The sequence below is a fragment of the Phragmites australis genome, chromosome 11 (assembly GCF_958298935.1).
Source record: "Phragmites australis chromosome 11, lpPhrAust1.1, whole genome shotgun sequence".
In the NCBI taxonomy this organism is placed as follows: domain Eukaryota; kingdom Viridiplantae; phylum Streptophyta; class Magnoliopsida; order Poales; family Poaceae; genus Phragmites; species Phragmites australis.
In genome coordinates, this window is record NC_084931.1 from 33989313 (window position 1) to 34012766 (window position 23454).

The window sequence follows — 23454 nt, forward strand, 5'->3', positions numbered from 1 at the left end:
AGCTTAGAAAGCTTTCACTGAATGTCACATTTCTAAGCAGGGTTAATGTGCGTTTTTTTTGTGAAAGGGATACTGGGTTATTGTCGCTAAGCCAGATGTAAAAAATAGTGAAGGCGGCTAAAAATGGCCCACCCGTTTTTTTCTCTCGGAGCAAGAAAATGCCCAGCCCATTTTTTGTTGAACCAAGAAAATGGCCACCCCCATTTTCTTTTTGAACCAAGGAAATGTGGCCCACACATAAGGCTTTTGGGCCTTCAAACTGTGACAGTAGGTTCACTCGCCAACAAAAGTCAGAATCCACGAGGCCAAGAAATTTGGGTCTGTTTCATCGCATCTGGCCCAGAAAGTTGAATAAATCTTTGGACACATTCTAAAACGTCGTGAAACATTATTTTTACTCAAAGTAGAGAAATGGCCATACTTGTGACTGTGAGGAGGCTAAATCTTTGATAAAAAAAATCTAAGTACGGCCTGTTCTTGTCGAGATGTATGTGACCTTGTGCAGACGAAATGCATGCGAGCTGTGAAGAGCCCCCCGCATCCTTGTCAGGCCTATGCAAATTTCAGCTGGAAGATGATCCATTGCCATCAGCATGGACCGTGGATTTATTTTGTGAGGTGTCAGATGACCGATAAGGGTCCGTTTGGTTGGCTGGCCGAGCCGATGCAAGCGCGCGTGTTCGGTTGATTGGCCCAGTGCTCGGGCTAGACCCCGCGCATGCAAAAATGATGTGCCGGTCGGACTGAGACTCTCTGCATCGGAGAACCTAGCCTCTCTGCATTAAGTGAACGCCGTCCGACCACTGTTGGTACAGTGCAATGATTAATTAATACAAGCTATTGTAGCTGTTAACTCATTACACTGTTCACACGGTGATTCTCTACACTAATCGCAATTAAAGCAGAGGATACAGGTCCGTGCCGGCCAGGCTCGTGGGAAATAGATTTATCATGTTTCTGACAGGGTTATTAATTTTATTTAGCGATACAAGAGTGTTTTAAAAATTCTAAATAAGCAAGTTAGAGCTCATTAATAACCCATTTTAATTGATTTGATTGAAAACCTAAGCCAGTATTTAATTAAAAAGTTTCAAAGAAACATATTTTATAACCTCTAGTAATTTTTTATGCTTTAAATAAATTCTCAAAAATCAGAAATAATTCACTAATATTCTTATAATATGATGTACTAATTTATAAAAATATTTTTAACTCTAGATTATTTGATAAAAAAGTAAAATACTTTTTAATACAACATATACTCACAAGGCAACTAAACATAATCTTTTTTCAACCAAACTGAGCATATACAACCAAATAAACAAATTTTACTGTAACTTTCGAGCCTGCTCACTGGATACGAGTCAGGCTGAGTGAGCCATGTGGACAAATAAACGGGGTTCAGATTTGTCACAACGATGAAAATGCTGTTTACAGGCAGGTTGATATCATCAAGATCTCAGTCTATTCTAATTTATCATCTGAAAAAATAGCATAGCTAATGTCATTGTCAGCTGTGTACCATCTGTAAAGACAGAACGGCATCATGAGCTCAGAGAAATCGTGGCAGCATTTCCAAGAGGATTATCTGCAAGGCATGGACCTTGCTAAAGGAAAACCAAAATATCTTCCCTGACCGATTTCTTCCCTTTTTTTCTGCTAAGGTAACTAATTAAGATAAAGATGCAATAAACACAATACGAAAGCGATCATATTACTACTAAACATATTTCAGATAGCGTTCGCAGAAAAAATCAGATAGGACTGAAGAACAACTAAGATTAGTAAACTGTAAGAAGCAACCTCATTATGGTGCCAACAACAGTAATGGAAAGAAATACCATGTTGTTGTGAATGACGGCGAATAAACGACGAAGAACACAAGATCAAATCACAGCGGAGACACAAGATTTAACGTGGAAAACCCCTCCAATTCGAAGAGAAAAAAAACCACGGGCGCCAGCCAGCAAACACTCCTCACTATTATCAAGAGTCGGGTTACAACGCCGTGCGGCGGCTTACAAGAGAATGAATGAATCAGTCGCAGTGGAACCCTAGCGACGGGTATATGTACCCAAGCCTCCCGGCGACGGGCATCCGCTTCGCTCCGTCAGAAGTCGGCCTTTGTCTTGGGCAATGAATTTGGAACATCTTCAACAAACTCCACCTTGAGACAAATTCACCTTGTAGCATAAATCAACACCTTCATCCTGAACATAACAAAGAAAATACCACTGGCGCCAAATAGCCTCTTGGGCTAATCCACTAAACCAACTAAGCTTGAGCACAGCTCAAACTTAGCAACAGGAACAGGTTTAGTCATCATATCAGCAGGATTATCATGAGTACTGATCTTGCATACCTTTAACTTACCATCTTCGATCACATCACGAACAAAATGGTACTTGATGTCAATATGTTTAGTCCTCTCATGAAACATCTGATCTTTAGTAAGATAAATGGCACTTTGACTGTCACAAAATAGATTAATGCAAGAATCAACTCCACACAGCTCAGCGTATAAACCTTTCAGCCAAATTAATTCCTTGCACGCCTCAGAAACAGCCATGTACTCTGCTTCAGTAGTAGACAAAGCAACAACAGACTGCAATGTAGCCCTCCAACTCACAGCACAACTGCCAACTGTAAACACATAACCAGTGAGAGACCTGCGCCTGTCCAGATCAGCAGCATAATCTGAATCCACATAACCAATAAGTCCCTTCTGAGTTCTGCCAAATTTCAAACAAGAATCTGCTGTGCCTCTGAGGTACCTGAAAATCCACTGAGCTGCCCTCCAATGTTCTTTACCAGGATTAGACATATATCTACTAACCAAACTCATAGCATATGACAAATCTGGACGAGAGCAAACCATGGCATATATCAAAGACCCAACAACACTAGAATAAGGAACTCTTGACATGTATTCAATATCTGTATCTGTACTAGGACACTGTGCAGCTGACAATTTAAAGTGAGGTGCAATAGGAGTACTAACAGGCTTTGCATTATGCATGTTGAAACGCTGAAGAACTTTCTTAATATAATTTTGCTGACTAAGAAATAACAAACCAGATTTTCTGTCTCTAGTAATTTCCATACCGAGAATTTTCTTAGCAGCACCAAGATCTTTCATGTCAAACTCACTACTCAACAATTTCTTCAATTTAGTGATTTCAACCTTACTCTTGGCAGCAATCAGCATATCATCAACATACAACAGCAAGTATATAGGTGATCCATTAACATGCTTGATGTAAACACAGCTATCATATTTAGACCTCTTAAAACCGTGCAACAGCATAAATGAATCAAACCTCTTGTTCCACTGACGAGGGGACTGCTTCAAACCATACAAGGATCTCTTCAACTTGCAAACAAATTTCTCCTTGCCAGGCACTATGAACCCTTCAGGCTGGTCCATGTATATATCCTCCTCAAGCTCTCCATGCAAAAACGCAGTCTTCACATCTAACTGCTCAAGCTCAAGATCATGTGAAGCAACAATACTCAAAAAAGTACGAATGGAACTGTGCTTTACCACTGGAGAGAACACATCATTATAGTCAATACCGGGAATCTGACTGTAGCCTTTTGCTACTAACCTTGCCTTAAACTTTGGAGGCTCACTTGGAGTTAAACCCTCCTTTCTCTTGAAGATCCATTTGCAGCGGATGGTCTTCTTCTTGTTAGGCAAAGGAACAACCTCCCATGTGCTATTCTTCTCAAGAGACTGCATCTCCTCATGCATAGCTGAAATCCACTTCTCACGGTCACTACAACCAATGGCTTCACGATAAGTTGCTGGCTCATGAGTATTCTCCACCTGTTCAGCACAACTCAAAGCATAATAAGTCAAATTACATTCTTCAATAAGACGGGCTGGAGGTCCACAGCCCCTCTTTGACCTGCGATGAGCAATAGGCAATTCCTCCTCTGACTGCAAAACAGGAGGTGAGTGCTGCTGAACATCATCATGAGTGTCGTCATCAGCAACTTCATCATCATGAGTATCAACTGGCTCCACCTGCACACCTGCCTCATCATCCACATGCTCCACCTGCACACTGGTAAACTGCAGCTCCCTTTCAGGACTCTCTGGAACATGATCTGAGGACAAACTGTCATTAAACATCACAGATTCATTGAAAACAACACTTCTACTCATAAAAGTCTTTCCTGTTTCGGGATTCCACAATTTATATCCTTTAACTCCCGAACCATAACCAAGAAAAAGACACTTAATAGCTCTAGGCTCTAATTTTCCATTATCAACATGAGCATAAGCAGTGCAGCCAAAAACTTTCAACTGTGAATAATCTGCAGGTGTACCAGACCATACCTCAATGGGAGTTTTCTTATTAAGTGGAATAGAAGGCGACCTGTTTATCAAGTAACATGCGGTGTTAGCTGCTTCAGCCCAAAAACGCTTGCTCATCCTTGCATTTGACAGCATGCAACGAGCCTTTGAAATGATGGTTCTGTTCATACGTTCGGCCACACCATTCTGCTGCGGAGTGTGCGGTATGGTGTGATGCCTAACAATGCCTTCTTGCCTGCAATAATCATCAAAAGCATCCGAACAAAACTCTCCACCATTATCAGTACGAAGCAATTTCACCTTTCTTTCAGTTTGTCTTTCTATCATAACTTTCCAATTCTTAAATGCAGCAAAGGTATCATCTTTATTTTTCAGAAAATAAGGCCAAACTCTTCTAGAGTAATCATCAATAATTGTAAGCATGTAACGAGCACCACCAAGAGAAGGCTTACGGGAAGGACCCCATAAATCAGCATGTACATAATCAAGAGTACCTTTGGTGGTATGAACTGAGGTGTTGAATTTTACCCTTTTATGCTTCCCAAAAATACAATGCTCACAGAACTTTATGTTACTCGAAGTGCAGCCATCCAGCAAGTTTCTCTTCATCAATTCTGCCATACCAAGTTGACTCATATGTCCCAAACGCATATGCCAAAGGTTAGTCTTACTAGGTTCAGCATTAGTAACAGCAGCAGCAGCGGAAACAGAACCATGTAAAGTACTTCCTCTAAGGACATATAACTTTGCAGAATTAAGATCACCTTTCAAACAAAGAAGAGAACCTTTTGATACCTTTAGAACACCATCTGAACCGGAATAATGAAAACCTTCTGCATCAAGCGTGCTGAGTGAGATGAGATTTCTGGACATCCCTGGTATGTACCTCACATTCTTCAGCGTGCGTGTTATGCCATCATGTGCCTTGATCTGAACAGAGCCGATCCCCACAATGTCACACGGGTTGTCGTCTCCCATACGCACAACATCTCCTTTCTGCACAGGCTTATAGGAACTAAACCAATTTCTGTTAGTGCAGATATGAAATGAACATGCAGAATCAAGTATCCATTCATCATGACCAGAAACACAACCAGCAAAAACTACCAGACAATCTCCAGATTCGGAATTTTCAGCACCAGAAACAACAGAAGCATTACCATCATGATTGCCTTTCCTCTTCTCCTTATTCTTAAGTTTCAGACAATCCTCAATAAAATGGCTTTTCTTTTTGCAATACTTACAGAACTTTTTAGGCGGCTTGGACTTTGAACGGCCTCTGCCATCGTAGCTCTTGTCACGACCGTTGTTGTCATTGGAGGATCTATGCTCAGATCTGCCTCTCACATGCAGTGCTTCGCCCTTGGAGGACGACTGCCCGTCAGACTGCACCATGCCTTTCATCTTCTCCCTGGACTGGAGTGCCTCAACAACTTCCGCAAGGGTTAGTTCATCACGGCTCAAAAGTATGGTGTCACGGAAATGAGAATACGAATTTGGCAGTGAACATAACAGTAAAAGACCTAAGTCCTCATCATCATACTTAACCTCCATCGACACTAGGTCGGCCACGATCTCCTTGAAGGCAGATAAATGGCTCATCACTGAATCACCCTCCTTCATCTTGAGAGTGAACAACTTCATCTTCATATGCATCTTACTGGTTAGATCCTTGGACATGCAGATCGATTCCAGTTTCAACCAGAGCTCTGCAGCAGTCTTTTCCTGCAGCACCTCTTGCAAAATATCATTATGGAGATGAAGCTGAATTAAAGACATAGCCTTACGATCCCTCCTGATTTCCTCAGGAGTCCACTCAGCCTTTGTTTTCTTCCCGAAGCCCTCCAGCGCCTCATCATAATCATCCTTCTGCGCCAGGATGGCCCGCATCTTGACTTGCCATAGCGAGAACCGAGTCTTGTAATCCAGCGGCGGTAGATCGAACTTCATCGACGTCGTCATGATCTGCAACCACAGCTCTGGTACCACTTGTTGTGAATGACGGCGAATAAACGACGAAGAACACAAGATCAAATCACAGCGGAGACACAAGATTTAACGTGGAAAACCCCTCCAATTCGAAGGGGAAAAAAACCACGGGCGCCAGCCAGCAAACACTCCTCACTATTATCAAGAGTCGGGTTACAACGCCGTGCGGCGGCTTACAAGAGAATGAATGAATCAGTCGCAGTGGAACCCTAGCGACGGGTATATGTACCCAAGCCTCCCGGCGACGGGCCTCCGCTTCGCTCCGTCAGAAGTCGGCCTTTGTCTTGGGCAATGAATTTGGAACATCTTCAACACATATAACCAATCAGCCACAGATGGATAGAAATTCAAAAAAATAAATCCAGTGGACCTCGGATGCTCAGAGATTAAAGGCATTTCATGTGCTTTCTTTCATGCAAAAGATAAAACTTTCGCTTACAAATGCAAGCAACTCAACACAACTCTGTGTTTGACTTTTGACCCCAGCGGCGATCACTGAACAGTGAATGAACACTACTACTGTGTAGTATATATGTCTGTGCCTTAGCCGTGACAAAGTTCCTGACAATGATTTTAAAGTGTATCAGATGACGGGTGCGTGATTTTTATTCGGAATATATCTACTGAATCTATTTGTATATGTGTAACTCAAGAACATCCAGAATTATCTAGGTTCACTCCTCAGAGTAATAATCATGCATCATGTATATTATTTTCTTATGATCTAAGTTGGTTACAGATGATATTTTTATTCAGCTTTTTTCTCCTCAGAGTTCCCCTTACAAGCATGGTGTTCCTCCATTTATATATCAGAGGAAGAGATGATTTACAAGTGAGTCAGGATATAGACTCAGGACTAGCTAGAACTTCCCACCTAGACCTATCATTACTAAGAGCAGACGTATTCTGCTTGCTCTACGGCCCTACAGAGCTTGTCCCATCGCTCCACCTCCTACATCATCCCGGTCGTCTAGACTGTGCTGTCTTGTCCCCACACGTCGCATGCGCACCTGAAAAAACCTCCAAACATGCCTGACAGGTCGTCCCATAGCATTATTTAATACTATGAGATGGGACACAACAGCTATGCGTCGACCACGCCTTGGTCGACCAGAAAGAGGATCTAAGGAAGGGAAATACTCGAGTGAAAAAATATTTATTGTGATTAGACTATTTAGACACATACATGCCCCGCGGCCAGAGGGGACTGATCGCGGGGTTTGCTCCTACGACCTGGTGACTGGTCACGGAGCTTGGTCGAATAGTCTGGTTGCGGGGTCGTTGGCTAGTCGCGCGGACGCTAGCTGTTCGCGCGGGGTGACCACGGTTACAGACAAACGTGACATACAACACCTGTTGATATCTTACCGACGTAAGTCCACATGCGAGAGGACTCCACTATTTTTTACCCCGACATGCACCCCGAAAAAGTAATAATAAAGCACTTTATCATGAAAATTTTGGCTTACAACATGTTAGGTCCAAATCCTGAGTTCACTGGCAAATCTCTATGATTAACATGCTGGACTTACTTTATATAAAAAAACTGGACTTTGGATGCCTATGGTGCTTAGCTATAATGCGATACGATTCTGAAAAAGGATCTCATAATGTCACAAATCAGCTGCATAGATGTGGCTAAAATAAAGGCAATTTTGTCTCCTGGCACTATTTGACTGATGTCGAAATGTGCTTGGTTAGCTGGATTAGTGCATTCTGAAACAATGGACATGGTATTGTCGTATAATATGTTCCTCTTATGTTTTCACGTGCTAGATGAGTTTGCTTGCATAATTTCACCAACAAACTTAATTAGATATCTCGTAGAGTACAAAATAACACTGCCAACTCCCTAAAAAAATATTGTAGCGCGACTTTTAAAGTAAACCATCAATTAGGGTTTATTCTGGTGTCTTCAATTTAAGATGGATTCCATTGTGCCGGGTTAGGTCTCCTGGTTTCTGTAGGAGTTTTGAGTGACTTTTTTCTTGAATATGAATTACAAATGACCACTATGTTTTGTGTAGGGAACCATAAACCCGCTGTTTTTTCCCATCAAAAGTACTTTTCATACAATTATGATTTTATTAAATCTTTTAATATATACTTAAAAAGAATAATGGACAAATGTGTGCACTAGGGACCATATTGGGGATTTAGAAAAACCAGCAAATCAGATGAAATAACCTCTTGGTATAAACAGATCCTTAGGCTCTAGTCTTCTTTTCTTCATTGTAAAAATAAATAAATAATCCAAATTGATTCCGTTGTCACAACTTTTCAAACAAATACAGACACTCATTACGTACAGGTGCGTCATGCTCTCCGGTGCTCCTACTCCTCGCGGTCGGCGTGCTCGCGCGCAGTGCCAGCATCGCCCCGGAGCTCGCCATGCGCGGGCGAGCACGCACGCCCGTCGAGGCCGACGTCCGGATCGAGGAGGCTAAACAGGCCGTACGTCGCGGCGCAAACGGGCCGGCGTCTGGAGGGGAGCTGCTCGTCGTCGATGCTCCCCACCAGCAGCGTCCTAGCGCTGAAGCTGTTCCAGCAACCAAAAGAAACTAAGCCATGGAGACCGCCGCTGCGCTCCTCCTGCGTGAGCCAGCCGCGATAGCAGTTATAGGAGCCGACGGTCCCACGCGCACCGCCCAATTCTCAAAGCTAGCCGTGGCCGGTCATCTCCCCGCCCCCACGGACGCATGGCAAGACCAGGAAGATACGTTCTTGAAGGAAGTAGGCAACCAAGAGGTTGTCAGCCGCCAGTGTCCTCGACTGGCGGCCTCGCCGTCGAGCTCCTCCCTCTGCTGCGGCATCATGCTTTCCTCTCACAATTGGCATCCGCCATCTCGTTCCCAGCCTCCATGGGCGCGCGAGCGTGACCAGAGCGAAAAGCTCACCTTTTCTCCAAAGAAACAACTTTGAGGTTGTAATTTGTCAGCGACCACGACGTGCGGGCGGCTTCCCATCTAGTGTCGCTGCCTGGGGCTCCGCCATGGGACTCCCGAACCCGAGGAGGACGAGCTCCGAGTGCAACCCACCTGCAAATCCGGGCCGTACGGGTCCGATCGGGCGGTTACTAGGGACCAAGGGCGGTTGCTAGGGAATACCGTCCACCGTGGTCGGCCTGGTACGAAGATTTAGCGATATGATTTGTGTCTAATAATTTCTTCTATTTGAATACGTTGGTCTTTAGTTAATTATGTTTTATCTACATCACAGTTTATACGATGTTTGTGTATTGAATTTTGTAATAATGTACGGTTATATGTTCCTGAGAGGGTAGAGATCGAAATTCTTTCATTGTCTAGATGAAATATAATTCCCTTATTAAAAAAAAAGCACCTCCTCCGCTGCACGCCTTGGCTCGCCCTAGCGCCGCCACGTCCCGGGCGTCGCTTTCCTCCCTCTCCTTCCTCCTTTAAGAGGCGGGCCTCCATGTTGGCATGTCGCCCCACACAGCTTGCAATGGCCATGACCAAGGACAGGAAGAATTAAGAAACAGAACTTAGCAGCGGACTGAGCTGAGCCCTCATACAGGAAAGGCCCCTCGCACGAAAATCTCTTGTTGCTCACCACACCAGCAGATGCTTTGCGAATCGATCAAGAACATAAAATGCCTCTAAAATGACAGGATGCAGTTTCAGTTTAGTTGGTGGATGGTTGTTCTGAATGAAGTGTTCCATTTCATTGTTCTTGGCTGAAGACTCTGAAAGTTAATATCTCTAAAACAATAGCAGGAGAGCACAATTCTTAAAATTATGTATATGTGTTGTTGGTTTCATCTTAATTTATCTGTTGGTTCATGAGTTGTGACTCAGATCACGGAATGGTGATGGATATTTTTCCTTCTTCGCTCGCTGCCTCGTTGGGCGGAGGTTGTTGATGCAATTTTTGTAAATTTTTCTCCTAGTTTTGAATTTATAATTGACCAAAAGTACCTAATCAAGTGTTGCAGTTTGAGTAGGGAATTGACAAATTCTTGCATATGAAAATTGGATCCCCATGTGTGTGTTTTTTCATTACCTAGATGGAATATAATTCCCTTATTTAAAAATTCATTGAGCTTGGAAGACTGAACCCGACACAGAGAAACAACTAATTCAGGATAAAGAAAAGTTAACATAAACGATCTAACAATAAGTCCTAGCAATTTTTTTTGGCTGAATTTGGTAAGGTTTTGAATTAAAAAGACAAACAAAATTGGAATCTAGGAAAGAAAAATCTGAACGTGAACCTAAACTTCTGCACAATAGCTGATATAGTAGTGTTTCGTAGCAAGCTAATCTGGAGGAGGCCATGAAACATCATTTCTTTTTAGAAGATTGAACAATGTATGCAACATAACCAATCAAGAGAAAAAATTGGAAACTGCACAAACGCAACAAATTTGCTGCAAATTAAGGACCTGATCAAGTAGGTGGCTGCAAGCATGTGAAGTTCGCGACGATGTTTAGCCCAGCAATAGCCCTCAGATATGGAGCTTGCAAATTGTGCCTGGTGTGTTGTGCTCTCCTGCTATTGTTTTAGAGATATTTGCAGTCTAGGTAATGATACATATATCAGAAACTGATATATTTCCGTGATCTGAGTCACAACTCATGAACCAACAGATAAATTAAGAAGAAACTGATACATATATCAGAAATTGAACATACATGCAGCAGAGACAGGACAGGGTACTTATATATATAATCCATACGGAACTACGAGCATTATTCCTTGAGTGGGATGGGATGGTGATAGTAGATAATCTGAGGCCTAACCATCACGGAACTACGGGCGCGTGGCCAGATCAAAGCAAGGCGCTGAGCTCCGCTGCCTCATCACGCTAGCTCCTCCACCATGCATCCAGCTCCCGAGCTTAATCTGGGGCCTCACGAGCCTCAGATGGACCAGGGGCTGCGCTGATGAAGAAGAGGCCATTTTTGGTAGTAAAGGAAAAGCAAGGAATGCAAATCTTTGGAAAAAGTTCTAAAAGTTGTACACCATTTATTTCATCTCAAAAGACCAGCATTTAATTCATACTATGCCATGATATTTTGATAGAGCCACATAATAAAATCCAAATTAACCTACGCATATCTATAACATCGCAAATAAAACGATTCCAACAAATTAATTGCCTTTCCCCAATCGTTTTAGTCGAACGACTAAAAAAGAGTGACAATGTTTGGACACTCTAGTACGTGGAACAACATTTATTTCATCCTAGAAAAAAAAAACATCAATTAGTTCATACCATATATACAAGATATTCTCATATACCCAGTCAATATTTTCACAATAAATTTATGCATATCCGTTCAAGTACAATCAGAGGGAGTGAAAGATTATTGATGTCAGAAGAAACATGGTTAGTTGAAATGGAACTCTTGTGTCTAGCGCCGGTAGATCAAGGGTGTTCGTGTTTCTAAGAATAGAATAATATCAAAATATGGGAGCAATCGTATGTTTGTTCGTTCCTAAATTTCTTTTAAAAGCGAAATAACGATTCGTTCCCACTTAAGATATCTCTTTTATAAATACTTTACTTCATTACTCATCAAACCTAGTTTTCGTTACCGTTACTTGTCGCTATTTTTGTCGTCGCTCTTGCAAACCACAACCCTACCTCCTTTCTTCTTCAAGTTTCGATGCCAACAACTCATGAAGTACAAACACCTCACGTCCTTGTCTCTCTAGCCAGTCATAATTTGTGTTCGTAGGACATGCTATAAAATACCACCATCGCCCTCCTACGCTTAGAACGTAAAGGTTTTAACATTAGTTTACAAAAAACCCTAGCCCTTATCTAGGGATCTACATCATTCGCTCTCATTCACATCCGATAACCAGCGCTCCATGTCAAGCTATTATGGACCTCTGAAAGCCGGCACCTCATCTCACCACTTCGCCACCGCCGCACGTTAGCGTCATCAAATTCCAATATCTCAAGCCTACATCGTCACACTGTCGTTGTCCCCAGAACCGGCATATCGCACCATTTACACCATCTTAGCACCATTACCTTTGTAGGCGGTGCATGAATCGCCACCTCCGCCCGCTGCCGCCGCACGTTAGCATCGTCAAACTCCACATATCAAGCCTACATTATCATATTATTGTTGTCTCCAGAACCGGCATCTCACACCATTTACACCATCGCTTCTGAAAGCGGTACATGAACCACCACCTCCATCGCCATCGCCGCCGCCGCCGCCGCATGCTAGCGCCGTCAAACTTCATATCTCAAACTTGCATCGTCATGTTGTCGTTGTCCCCAAAATCAGTATTTTCGCACCGTTTTCACCATCTTAGCGCCGTCGTCTCCCGAAGCAGTGTATGAACCACCGCCTCCATTGCCGATGATGAGCACCACCACCATCACCGTAGCCAAAAGAGGTGGTGTAAGCTTTTGGCAGAAGCTCCAAAGAAAAGGGAAACGGAAGGCTCGTCACCCTGGCGTGAGCGCCTGCCGCTTGGAGGACAGCAGCACCAACGCCTGGGTCTCCGCTCGGCTATAGTAGTATTACCACGGGACCCTGCACCGCCGTCCCCACAGGCCCTCTCTCTCTCTCTCTCCGGTTTCTCCCCTTCCTTCCCTCCCTCCCTCCCCTTCCAGCTCCAACACTCTGCCGTCTCCACTGCCACACTCTCCTCCACTCCTCACGCCATCCCTCCTTCAATTCCCATCAAAGATCGCCTCGCCGCTCTCGCTTGCGCCGATTCCTAGCCGGGTGGAACTCCCGCAGCCTCCTTCGCGGCTTTGATTTCTGTTTCTTGTTGTTTCGGTGAGCTCACAGTTTACAGGACTACAGGAGAGGAGACATGGGCGTCGGGAGGTCGGTGGAGCGTCGGAATGAGAATCCGCGGGGCGAGGAAGGGAGTGGAGGACGGAATGGTTCGGGCCGGGTGGGCTGCTGGATCCGCCTCTGCGTCTCGTCTTCCCCCTCCCGCTCCAAGGTCGACACCGCCCTCTCCGGCGCGGCCAGCGCCTTGGCCTCCGGTAACGGTTTCTTGCTATCCTCTCTGTACTCGTCTATCGTTTGATGATTGCTTGTGGTGGCTTTTTTATGCGGTGCTTGTCTGTGTGTGTGTCCTCTCCGGTTGTATCGTCTGCCTCCGCGCTTCTTGTTCCGGAGGTTGTGCAATGTATGCATTGCCATATGATGATCCCTATATGCTGTCTGTGTGTTTGCGATGGGGGAATTTGGGCTTAGATCGTGGTGTCTGTTATCTCAGGCGACAATGCTGTGGTTACGCGATTCTTATCGTGCTGGTTTGCTCCGTCCGGGAAATTGATGCTGATATTGGACAAGGTGAAGGAATAGACTAAGGGCGAGAACTTTGCAATGTTGTTACATTGCGATGGTTATCATGTTGGTTTGCTCAACGATATCGATGCCCAGATTGGTACCAGAGCTACCTTTACAGTTCTGCAATTTTGTAATTGTTATCATGACGGTTTTTATTCTCTATGATACATGCTTAGATTGGTACTCGAGTTACCTTGTTGCAGTGTTGTCACTTTGCAATAGCTTGATGTAGATAGCAGTTTTACTTTGCTTTGAAACAGGCATATAGTTTTGGAGTGTTTTAAGCTTTATGATTATGAATACACAATGGATCGAGGGATCGTGCCCTAGTCCTATGGACGGAACAGGAAAGTTGGGATGGCTCTTTATTCGGATAGGCTTCGCAACTGACGCTGCTAAAATGGCAACACGTCGTGTGCTTAAGGAATATAAGGAATAACAGGGTTTGGCCATACATGACTGCTTATGTCCAAGATAATGTGCATATTCAGCTAGATGTACAAAATAAAGGGAACGCTAGATTTTTTTTGCCCATTTTGTCCATGAGTTCATTCTGGTTTCCTGTATTTCTTCTCTCTAATTAATTGGAACGTGTGGTAGGAAGTTCTGTGCGCCAGAATTTTGCTTGTTTTGCTGTTGCATAGATCACATTCCTTTAGTGAAGCTCATGTTTTGCACTACTAAAATGATTTTGAAGCATTCCTTCATGTAGCTAGCATGTACTTTTCTTGCTGTGTTTTGGTGCTGGTTATCTTTCCTGTTCCGGCTGCAAAGCAGAAAAGAGCCTATATAGTATTTTAGTGCATATATAGCATTCACTGGATTAAAAAATAGTAGCATACACATGAGGTTAGAATAAATATCAGGCGGGCACGGTTCTTGCTTTTTGACATCACATGACTGTGATATCGCCTTAGGTGCTCAGCCTTCCATTGTTGCCTAAGGTAATGGGAGAAAATCCATAAAGTTAATACTAAATGAAGGAAGGCATCTTCCCTGTTGTTTAGATTCATGAGGCATCTGTCTTAGGGTATGCTTTATTTTGTGGCAAGTTTCATTGAGTTGATTCAAGTTTACGTCTTTTCAATCATTCTGTGTAGGGTTTATCAATTACCATCACTTAATATATATGTTTATACATGCAGAAACCAGGCCAAAGAACGATGTTATCCAGGACCAACCTGTTCAACAGATAGCGCCCTATTTGACAACGACCAATAATGCTGAAAATGCTTCACCCTCATCTATAGTTGCAGATGGAGTGAAAGTAGCATTCCAATTGCGGAAATTTTCGTTCCATGAACTTAAGTCTGCCACCAGAAACTTTCGACCCGAGAGTCTTCTTGGGGAGGGAGGGTTTGGCCGTGTCTTTAAAGGATGGATTGAAGAGAACGGAACTGCCGCTGTGAGACCTGGCACAGGGTTAACTGTTGCTGTAAAGACGCTAAATCGCGATGGGCAGCAGGGGCATAAAGAGTGGGTGGTATGTTTTTTACTTGTCTTTAATATTATCAGGATATGAAAATACCGTTTGTATTGTCATGTGTAAGTCTTACATGAACATTTTGTTTTCTCAGGCAGAAGTCAACTTTCTCGGAAACTTACAGCACCCTAACTTGGTGAAACTGATCGGCTATTGTATCGAGGATAATCAGAGACAGTTAGTATATGAATTTATGCCCCGTGGAAGTTTGGAGCACCATCTGTTTAGGAGTAAGCATCTGGCATTTCTTCCATTTTTATTTCGAGTATACTTTACTAGCTGGATTAGGAGTAACTATCACATGGAAGTGTTTTAGTATCTATGCACTTGCTCGGTACTGATTGATATAAAAAAATATGCAAAGCCTCTTTTTACACAAAGATGTCACCAATTTTTCATGCAGACATTTTTATTTATTCTTTGCCACTATCATATAAATTATAAAAATTCTCTAGATTTGTCATTGAATACGATACTATTGATTCGTTGTGAAATGTTATATATTGCAAACCGTGACATTGTGCAAAACATCTATTTCTGGACAACGCAACTTGCATCATGCGATTTTTTCTGACCAAGAGGCAGTGGCTTGTAATACGCTTTGTCATTACATGTGTTTTTACAGTTTTTTTTCAGTTCTCATAGCGTGCAAATCATTGAAGATTATACCCATATTGTGTTTCTCATTTGTGCTTAGTGGCATCCATTTTTTGTGATTGAGGTTAGATCTGATGGTAGTAAACTTATATTCATACATAAGCATGTGTTGGGTCTTGAACATCCAGGTATTTCTGTGCACTTTAAAAGAACTGATCTCAGCATGCAATGACTCATACAGTTTGTTGGTTATGCCTTATAACCTGTTAGTCACCCTTTGTTCCTTTTTTTTGTTGTTTTCCAAATGCTGATAAATGTGTTATGCTTGTTATTGGATTTTATATTTACAATAGTTGTTAATTAACTCACAATTTTGTTCAATAACTCTGATTAAATAGAAACGGTGCCACTTCCTTGGTCAACCCGAATGAAAATCGCACTCGGCGCAGCAAGGGGCCTTGCCTTTCTCCACGAAGAAGCTGGAAGGCCTGTTATCTATCGGGATTTCAAGACTTCAAATGTTCTGCTTGATTCAGTATGTATCTTTTCAGCACATTTACATTTTTTTGTTTAGACCTTTGTGTTTGTCTTTTGTTCAACAAATTCTTATATCCAGGACTACAATGCGAAACTCTCTGATTTTGGGCTTGCTCGAGATGGACCCGAGGGTGATAAGACCCACGTGTCCACACGTGTAATGGGAACATACGGCTATGCTGCACCTGAGTACGTAATGACAGGTGAGGTGATCATTGTTCTTTTTTTAGCAAAATCATTTATTTTAGTTTCTTGAATATAGTTCAAACTTGCATTTGAAAAGGTTTACTGATTTGCAACACTGCTTGTCTATACCTATCTACTCTGGCTATGTTAATATCTATTAATGTGCATTTGCATCTCCACTGTAGCTAACCATCCATGTGACATGTTCTGTTTTGTTCGACATTTAGGTTGATTATTTGTTCTGTAAACGTAGAGATGATCCTTGACTCTAATGTTAGTGATTTGACAAAAATGATGCTGTCTGTATGTAGCGTGCGCTGTACATTTCTTTTAAGCTAGCGCATTTTCAACCATCTCCACATTTATCTCAATGTACCATGTGCACCATCTTTTTTTTTTTCTGTGATTACAGATATTTATGGTGTCCATGTGCACTCTAGGTTGTGCACTAGCTATCAAGTTTGTTGCTATATTAAGTGGTCAGAGAAATGATTATAGTGAGCACTGGGTTGAAGTGATTCCTCCGCTTTGAACTTCAAAATTTTTGCCATTCAATCTGCCATTCTGCATGATTATTGGTACACATTACGAGCGTCTAGCAGGATGTAGTATTGATTGCATTTGCATGCATAAACAGAAGTTGCTATTGGTTGAGTCGTTCCGAGTTTTCAGTCCTATTTTATGCACTGCTAATCTACTTTCCATTTCCAGGCCACTTGACATCGAAGAGCGATGTATACAGCTTCGGGGTTGTGCTTCTGGAGCTCATGACAGGCAGGCGATCGATGGACAAGAACCGGCCAGGTGGGGAACACAACCTGGTGGAATGGGCTCGCTCCCATCTCAAACAAAAACATGGATTCTGCAAGCTGATGGATCCCCAACTTGGTGGAAACATCTCCATGAAAGGTGCTCAAAGAGTGACCCAGCTGGCCCGTGTCTGCCTAGCCCGGGATCCCAAGGCCAGGCCTCTGATGAGCCAGGTGGTGGAGATGCTCAAGCCTCTTCCTGACCTCAATGACATGGCCTCTTCATCCAGCTTGTTCCAGTCCTTGCAAGCAGAGCATGCTGCCAGGCTTGCCTACCCCAGTGGTAGCCAAAGCATGAAGCCGCAGGGTAGCTTTGCGAGGAGCCCGCAGCAGCCGATGAGGAGCCTCTCCTATGGCCCCCATGGCAATGCTTCTCCGTACCGCCCCCATGGCAATGCTTCGCCGTACCGCCCCCATGGCAATGCTTCGCCTTACCGTGCCCAAGGCCAGCAGGCTTCTTCATCCCGCCCTCAGGCTTCTCTACACCGGCACTCGCCGAGGTCCAATGCCAAATAGCGGCATCCTTGATCCTATACAATTGAAAATTGGAGCCGGCCGGCGAGGTAATTTAGTCATATGGTGGTGTGATCTGCTTCTTCGTTCTGACATAGAAATCGGAGGTTACCTGCATCTGCAGACAAAGTCGTTATCTCATGGATTAGAGCTGTGGACAGTTTCCTGTGGTGGTTTAGCTTGTAGCTCTTTGTACATGTCTGGTTAAGTAAATTGGAGATGGGGGAGCCTGGCAAGATTTTGGCTTCCCTCCCTGGATAGAGCCTTTTTTTTTTCTTTTCCCTTCTCTCTTTTGATTTGAGAGGGGGGGAAAACTAGATTCGCTCTCGGTCGCTTTGTAATTGATATCATTGGATTGGATTAAACAAAAAGAAAAAGGGGTAAAGCAACATATCGCAATCATCAGCATCATCATCATTTCGTGATGATATGTGAAAGCAATACTCCTAGTATTCATGTGCCATTCATGGGATGACAGGTCCTTCTGGCAATATTTTGGCGCATCCCATTCATTCATTCATTTGATGCAGGTTGCCTGTGTCGTACCAATGCAAACTTATTACCTCTGTCCTGTCCCAACAATTGATTTTCACGGGCAGCAAATGTTTGCAGGTATTCAAGAAGGGGAACCTGATTTGCAGGCTACAGAATCGATTTACTAGATTGCAGGCTGAATGAATTCAGGCGACATTTTTAACACACTGCAAACTCATGCTGCATTCCCAGTCCCTAAAAAGGTTCAAATTGAAGTTCTCAGCACGCATCAGTCTAAGTTATAGTATTCCACACATCGTCTAGACAGAAAGAGAAGGCGACAAGACAATATAGACAGGCATCATACGGAGTGACACTAGTACGATAGCATAGCTAGTAAACCGGCTGTGAGTTCGCTCAACTGCTCCAGTCTAGTGATGCGGCTACTGCTGGGTCGCAGAGCTCTGGAGGAGGCCGTCGCGGATCTGCGTGGCAACGTCGCGCACCGCGCCGGGGCCGTGCGGGATGAACACCGACGAGGCTTTGGATGACGCGCCGATCTCCTTCATGGTGTCGAAGTACTGGGTGATGAGCACCATGTCCATCACGTCCTTGGCCGTTGTCCCGGGCACGTTCACGGAGAACCCCAGCACGCTGTCCCTCAGCCCGTCCACGATCGCCTGCCGCTGGCGGGCAATGCCGAGGCCGGACAGGTACTTGGCCTCCGCCTCACCCTCGGCATGCTTGATCTGCACGATCTTCTCCGCCTCCCCCTTCTCGTTCGCAGCCACCCTCAGCCTTGCAGCTGCAAAGAGGCCAAAGCGTCAGAATTCAGAGAATGTCATGTCAGAGTATGTAAGTGCTCTGATCATGATCATCTTGGAGCTTGATTGTTGGCTAACCTGCATTGATCTCGTTCATTGCGCGCTTGACGTGCTCGTCTGGCTCGATGTCCACAATGAGTGTCTGCACAATCTCAAAGCCATAGGCCGACATGGCCTTCTCAAGTTCATCCTCCACAGCCCTTGCTATATCGTTCTTCTGCTCGAAAACATCATCCAGGTTGAGCTTTGGGACACCTGCTCTGATCACTGTTGATACCAATCACAGACAGGCAATAGGATCAGGATAATAAATTACATTTAGCTGTAGGCGAATCCGCAATTCCATATCCCCAAATACCAGCGTTACCTAATATAGCAGGCACGCACCTGCCTTTTATTTTCATATAAAAAGATTCAAAATACTCTCAGAAACTAAAAACAGAAACAGCACATAGATGAGAAAAGGTGGTATCTGATATGATAAAATTTCATTGTTTTAAGAATTCCTACCGTCAAAGACATAAGCTTGGATCTGGGACCTTGTGTTGCTTAGTTTGTAGAACGCGTCACTTGCTTTGTCAGCCAGAGCTCGATACTGAATAGATGCGACAACATTGACAAACACATTGTCCTGCAGAGCTTCAGGTGTTAGCAGCATCATAGTAATTGGCAAATCAAAACAAAAATATAAAATACATACACAATATCAATGGCAACGTCACCATTCAGATGTCAACAAGGATTCACAAATAAGGTTACATAGAAAAGCCTATGCATATGTTGTAGCTATTTTAGTGTTGTATCCTCAAGGCAGATCAACGAGCAGCTGATCTAGACATTATCATATCAACAAAATACATAGCTTTCAGCTTCACATAGGTTCGCTAAAGGAAGTCATTCGCAGCCAGCCTGTCTTTGAACAGTGTCCTATGTTACTTTGATTTCACTTTTCCTAAGCTTTATAACCCAGAAAGAACTAAATAATGATCAATCCATACTTTGGAACTTATGCTGGAACAAAATGGTAGTCCTCTCTCTCTTTTCTTCTTTTTTTCACCGTGGCTTACTTGGATGGGAAAGTAGTAGATACGCGAAAAAAAGCAGCTATGCATCCATTTAACTCTGCAGTGTTTAGGACTAACCTTTGTCTTAGTTTCACAGCGCACATCGAGTTGCTGCAGCCTGAGTGTGAGATGACCAGCTACACGTTTCCCCACGAACCAAGGCAGGCAGTGGCATCCTGGCTCAAGCACACTGTCAAACTTCCCGAACTGCTCCTTGATGGCCACGGTAGACTGATCAACCTGAACACAGCAGCACAAATTGCCCATAGCTGCAGTTCACTTCTGGTAGCACCTGAATGTTCCATATATCATTAAGCCAACTTAGTACTGAGAATGGTGTGAATAAGCACTGCAATAAGACTATTAATCGCCAACAGCAACTACGCGAGGAGAGACACTTCAATTCAAATTTTCCACGTAAACGCCTCATTCTGTCAACAAGCATCCCTGTACTCAAGATAAGTACAGAATCAAACACCTTCTGAACTTGTGCTTCCAAACTTGAATCATGATCATGATAGCCAAGAAAACAACCATCATCTAAAAAACGCTAAGAAAATCAAACTATACCACACCAAAGATCTAGGAATCTACATTAAAAAAAAACTATTTATTCTAGATTTCAGCCAAACTGACGCTGAATTTTCATTTTTCTCGGCGCTTAATGCTATCTGCAACTTAGCCTTAATTATTCCATCTCCATGAAGCTATTTTTTCTTTAACAAACCAAAATATTCTTGGAAAGCAAGAATTTAAATTGCTTGTAAACATTACAGAGCTTCAGACCACAAACAAACTGTAAAACCTCAGCAAATGGAGGTGACATGAGTTACAAGATTAATCACACCATATAGAACAAAAGCAATCAAGGAAATTCTTAACAAAATCAACTATTTACTCTAGACTTCATGCAAACTAATGCTGAATTTTCATTTCTTTGCACTTAACGATGCCTGCAACTTAGCACTTAGTAATTCCATCTCCATGGGGTCAGGTTTTCTCTTTCAGAAACCAAAATCTTGTTGTAAAGAACGACAATTTAAAGAAACCGATGCTATATGTTTATCCACAAACCAGGGCTAAGGAGATTTCTGTAAAACTCGGCAAAACGGGATAGACAGGCCAAGGTAACTAACACCACTTACAAGATTAACCACACCATACAGAACAAAAAAAAATCCCTAACTAATTCTCCAGAGCATTTTTTTCCAAGGCAGAACAAAGAATGGTTAAAGAATGCAACGACAGAGCTAGCCTGGGCTGGAAGATCAGGAGAAAACACTATGCTGGCATCAGGGTAGGACTAGTTGACAGGGTGGAGTTGTCTGCGAGGCAGGGAAGGTATCTGCATTCTGCATCTTAAATAGCATCTCCGCAGTGCAGCCTGCTCAATTATCACCTCATTATCTGTCTCCACGACCAGTCTGGTGGGTCTACATCATCTAGGAGGTTGTCTAACCCCCGCTCGAACGATTTGGGCTAACTTACAAGCATACCATGTCACTTTGCTGATAATAAATTGGCGAGCAATTGCGTACGAAATGATCAACTTAGACATTGACAATATCCGACGACTTGCGGCAAGTCATCCAGAAGTTGTAGCACCAAAAAAATAACCTGGAACTTTCGGTATGTAATGTATGTAATTAGCGGAGTAGAAGAAAAAATCGGTGCTAGGTTCCAACCAGGCGAAAGATATATGTGGCAATTACAGGCGTCGACATATCTTGCAGAGAAAGAACACGTGATTGGTTCGTGTCCAAATCAGAAAGGTACTAACTACGACCTTGTCGCCGATCCTTTTAAGAATTATGGGGTACTTGCGGTGGAAAAGATTCGGAAGTTCACTAGACTTTGGAGTCATCGCACCAAACAACAAGAAGGAAACAATATGTGACGAAGGATTGGGTAAAGCAGAGTAGGATATTTTTGGCCAAAATTAACAAAAAAGAAAAGAAAAAGGCGAGAGAAAGTAGAAGAAGAAACGCGAGAGTGACGCGGCCCAACGTGGAGACTTGGCGTTAGATAAACACTAATCGAAAGAAGAAGGAAAACAGATTACCTTGCGGATTGTTTCCACCGGGCGAGGAAGACGATGGAGCGGTGAGAAAGGCAGGCGTGGTGTTTCTTTCCACTAGGGCAGGGCAGCTGATGATCCAGATCCTGGGGATGAGGGGGAGGGATCGAGGCTACGGGAAGCGTCGTGGTGCTAGAGCAGAGAGCAGAGTCTTGTTCCTCCTTTGTTGACTGGATGGATCATGGATGGAGTATACTTTGGCTTGGGGGTCCACACCAGCAACCACCCTACTCTTGAGTCTTGACACTAGGTTCAATCGATGATGAAGAGGCGGAGTGGGAGTCACCATCGGATTCGAATTGGATTGCCACGACGACTGCCTGGGCCCAAACGCTTTGCTTTTGTTTTCGGGCGTTGGCTAACCATGATCACGGCAGAACTCGGATCTCTGACTTCACCTACGGGTGAAGTTTGGTGACTTTAAAGTCCCGTAGTCCGTTAGATTGTATGTGGATGGATGAGATTTTATGCTACAGTGCATTGTGGATAGTAAGTACCTGAAGTGTTACAGTAATTAATGATATTCTATACGTGTATTTAAATAGTAATCGATGATATACTCGTACATTCTGATTCTACACATATCCTACCGAGTTATAAAGATATCCGTAAAAATAATTTTCATATCAGAAACTCATAATGATAACAAAGATAAATATCTCTTCGTCACCGAGAATAATGGATGTGAGAAGAAAATGATTGAAAAAAAATCCTTCTTTATAATATAGATCGTATACATGCATCAAACCCGCTTCACATGTTGTGTTTAAGATAACTTTTAAAATCTTGATAAATTCAAGACTTGGCCTGATCGTTATGGTCATCTTGGGTTAGGGATGATGAGAAAAATTATTAATAATTATATTGGTCATAACATTAAGATAGCAAAATTCCAAAATACTCGGATTTTATGTTCACCACGTGTACTAAAGGAAAAATAATTTTGAGATCTTCTTACCTTAAAATTAAGAATGAGCCACTCAATTTTCTTTACGCTTTCAGTGAAATATATATGATCCTATTCAGCTATTATTTGAATTATTCAGGAAATTATGATGCTCATAGATACATCTGCAAGATGGTCACATGTGTGTCTCATATCTATAAGGTACCATGCTTTTGCTAAATTTATTGCTTAAAATATCAAATTAAGATCAAATTATCCCGAATACATGATAAAATTCATTCAAATGGACAATACCGTTGAATTTACTTCACGGACCTTCAATAATTATTGTATGACGTTAGGTATTAATTTAGAGCATTCAATACCGCATCTGCA

General features: G+C 43.0%; 2 protein-coding genes across 4 annotated transcripts; one reads left to right on the forward strand and one right to left on the reverse strand.

Moving 5' to 3' along the window:
* Positions 1–12863: 12863 nt before the first annotated feature.
* On the forward strand, positions 12864–17992 carry LOC133885013 (serine/threonine-protein kinase PBL34-like). The gene is made up of 6 exons (XM_062324638.1): positions 12864–13298; positions 14754–15091; positions 15186–15321; positions 16087–16223; positions 16305–16428; positions 17123–17992. The coding sequence occupies exons 1-6, from the start codon at positions 13121–13123 to the stop codon at positions 17734–17736; spliced, it is 1527 nt and encodes a 508-aa protein (XP_062180622.1). The 5' UTR covers positions 12864–13120; the 3' UTR covers positions 17737–17992.
* A 431-nt stretch (positions 17993–18423) lies between these two features.
* On the reverse strand, positions 18424–22366 carry LOC133885014 (hypersensitive-induced response protein-like protein 1). Of its 3 annotated transcripts, none has more exons than XM_062324639.1 (5): positions 22158–22366; positions 20174–20387; positions 19542–19662; positions 19110–19298; positions 18424–19012 (listed from the first exon to the last, which is right to left on the reverse strand). In XM_062324639.1, exons 2-5 carry the CDS (start codon positions 20360–20362, stop codon positions 18651–18653), a joined length of 861 nt encoding a protein of 286 aa, XP_062180623.1. In that variant the 5' UTR covers positions 20363–20387; positions 22158–22366; the 3' UTR covers positions 18424–18650. The 3 variants fall into 3 exon arrangements, with proteins under 3 accessions (XP_062180623.1, XP_062180625.1, XP_062180624.1); XM_062324641.1 differs by lacking the exon at positions 22158–22366 and adding an exon at positions 21351–21500; XM_062324640.1 differs by lacking the exon at positions 22158–22366 and adding an exon at positions 21241–21397.
* Between the last annotated feature and the right edge of the window lie 1088 nt (positions 22367–23454).

What these genes read in the sequence shown, in the direction of transcription:
- LOC133885013 (XM_062324638.1), top strand. Translation starts at nt 13,121, where the DNA reads ATGGGCGTCGGGAGGTCGGTGGAGCGTCGGAATGAGAATCCGCGGGGC. An exon ending in GGCCAGCGCCTTGGCCTCCG is followed by an intron (nt 13,299 to 14,753) that starts GTAACGGTTTCT and finishes TTATACATGCAG; the next exon opens with AAACCAGGCCAAAGAACGAT. An exon ending in GGAGCACCATCTGTTTAGGA is followed by an intron (nt 15,322 to 16,086) that starts GTAAGCATCTGG and finishes CTGATTAAATAG; the next exon opens with AAACGGTGCCACTTCCTTGG.
- LOC133885014 (XM_062324639.1), bottom strand. Translation starts at nt 20,362, where the DNA reads ATGGGCAATTTGTGCTGCTGTGTTCAGGTTGATCAGTCTACCGTGGCC. An exon ending in GCTGTGAAACTAAGACAAAG is followed by an intron (nt 19,663 to 20,173) that starts GTTAGTCCTAAA and finishes GAAGCTCTGCAG; the next exon opens with GACAATGTGTTTGTCAATGT. An exon ending in CCAAGCTTATGTCTTTGACG is followed by an intron (nt 19,299 to 19,541) that starts GTAGGAATTCTT and finishes TGGTATCAACAG; the next exon opens with TGATCAGAGCAGGTGTCCCA.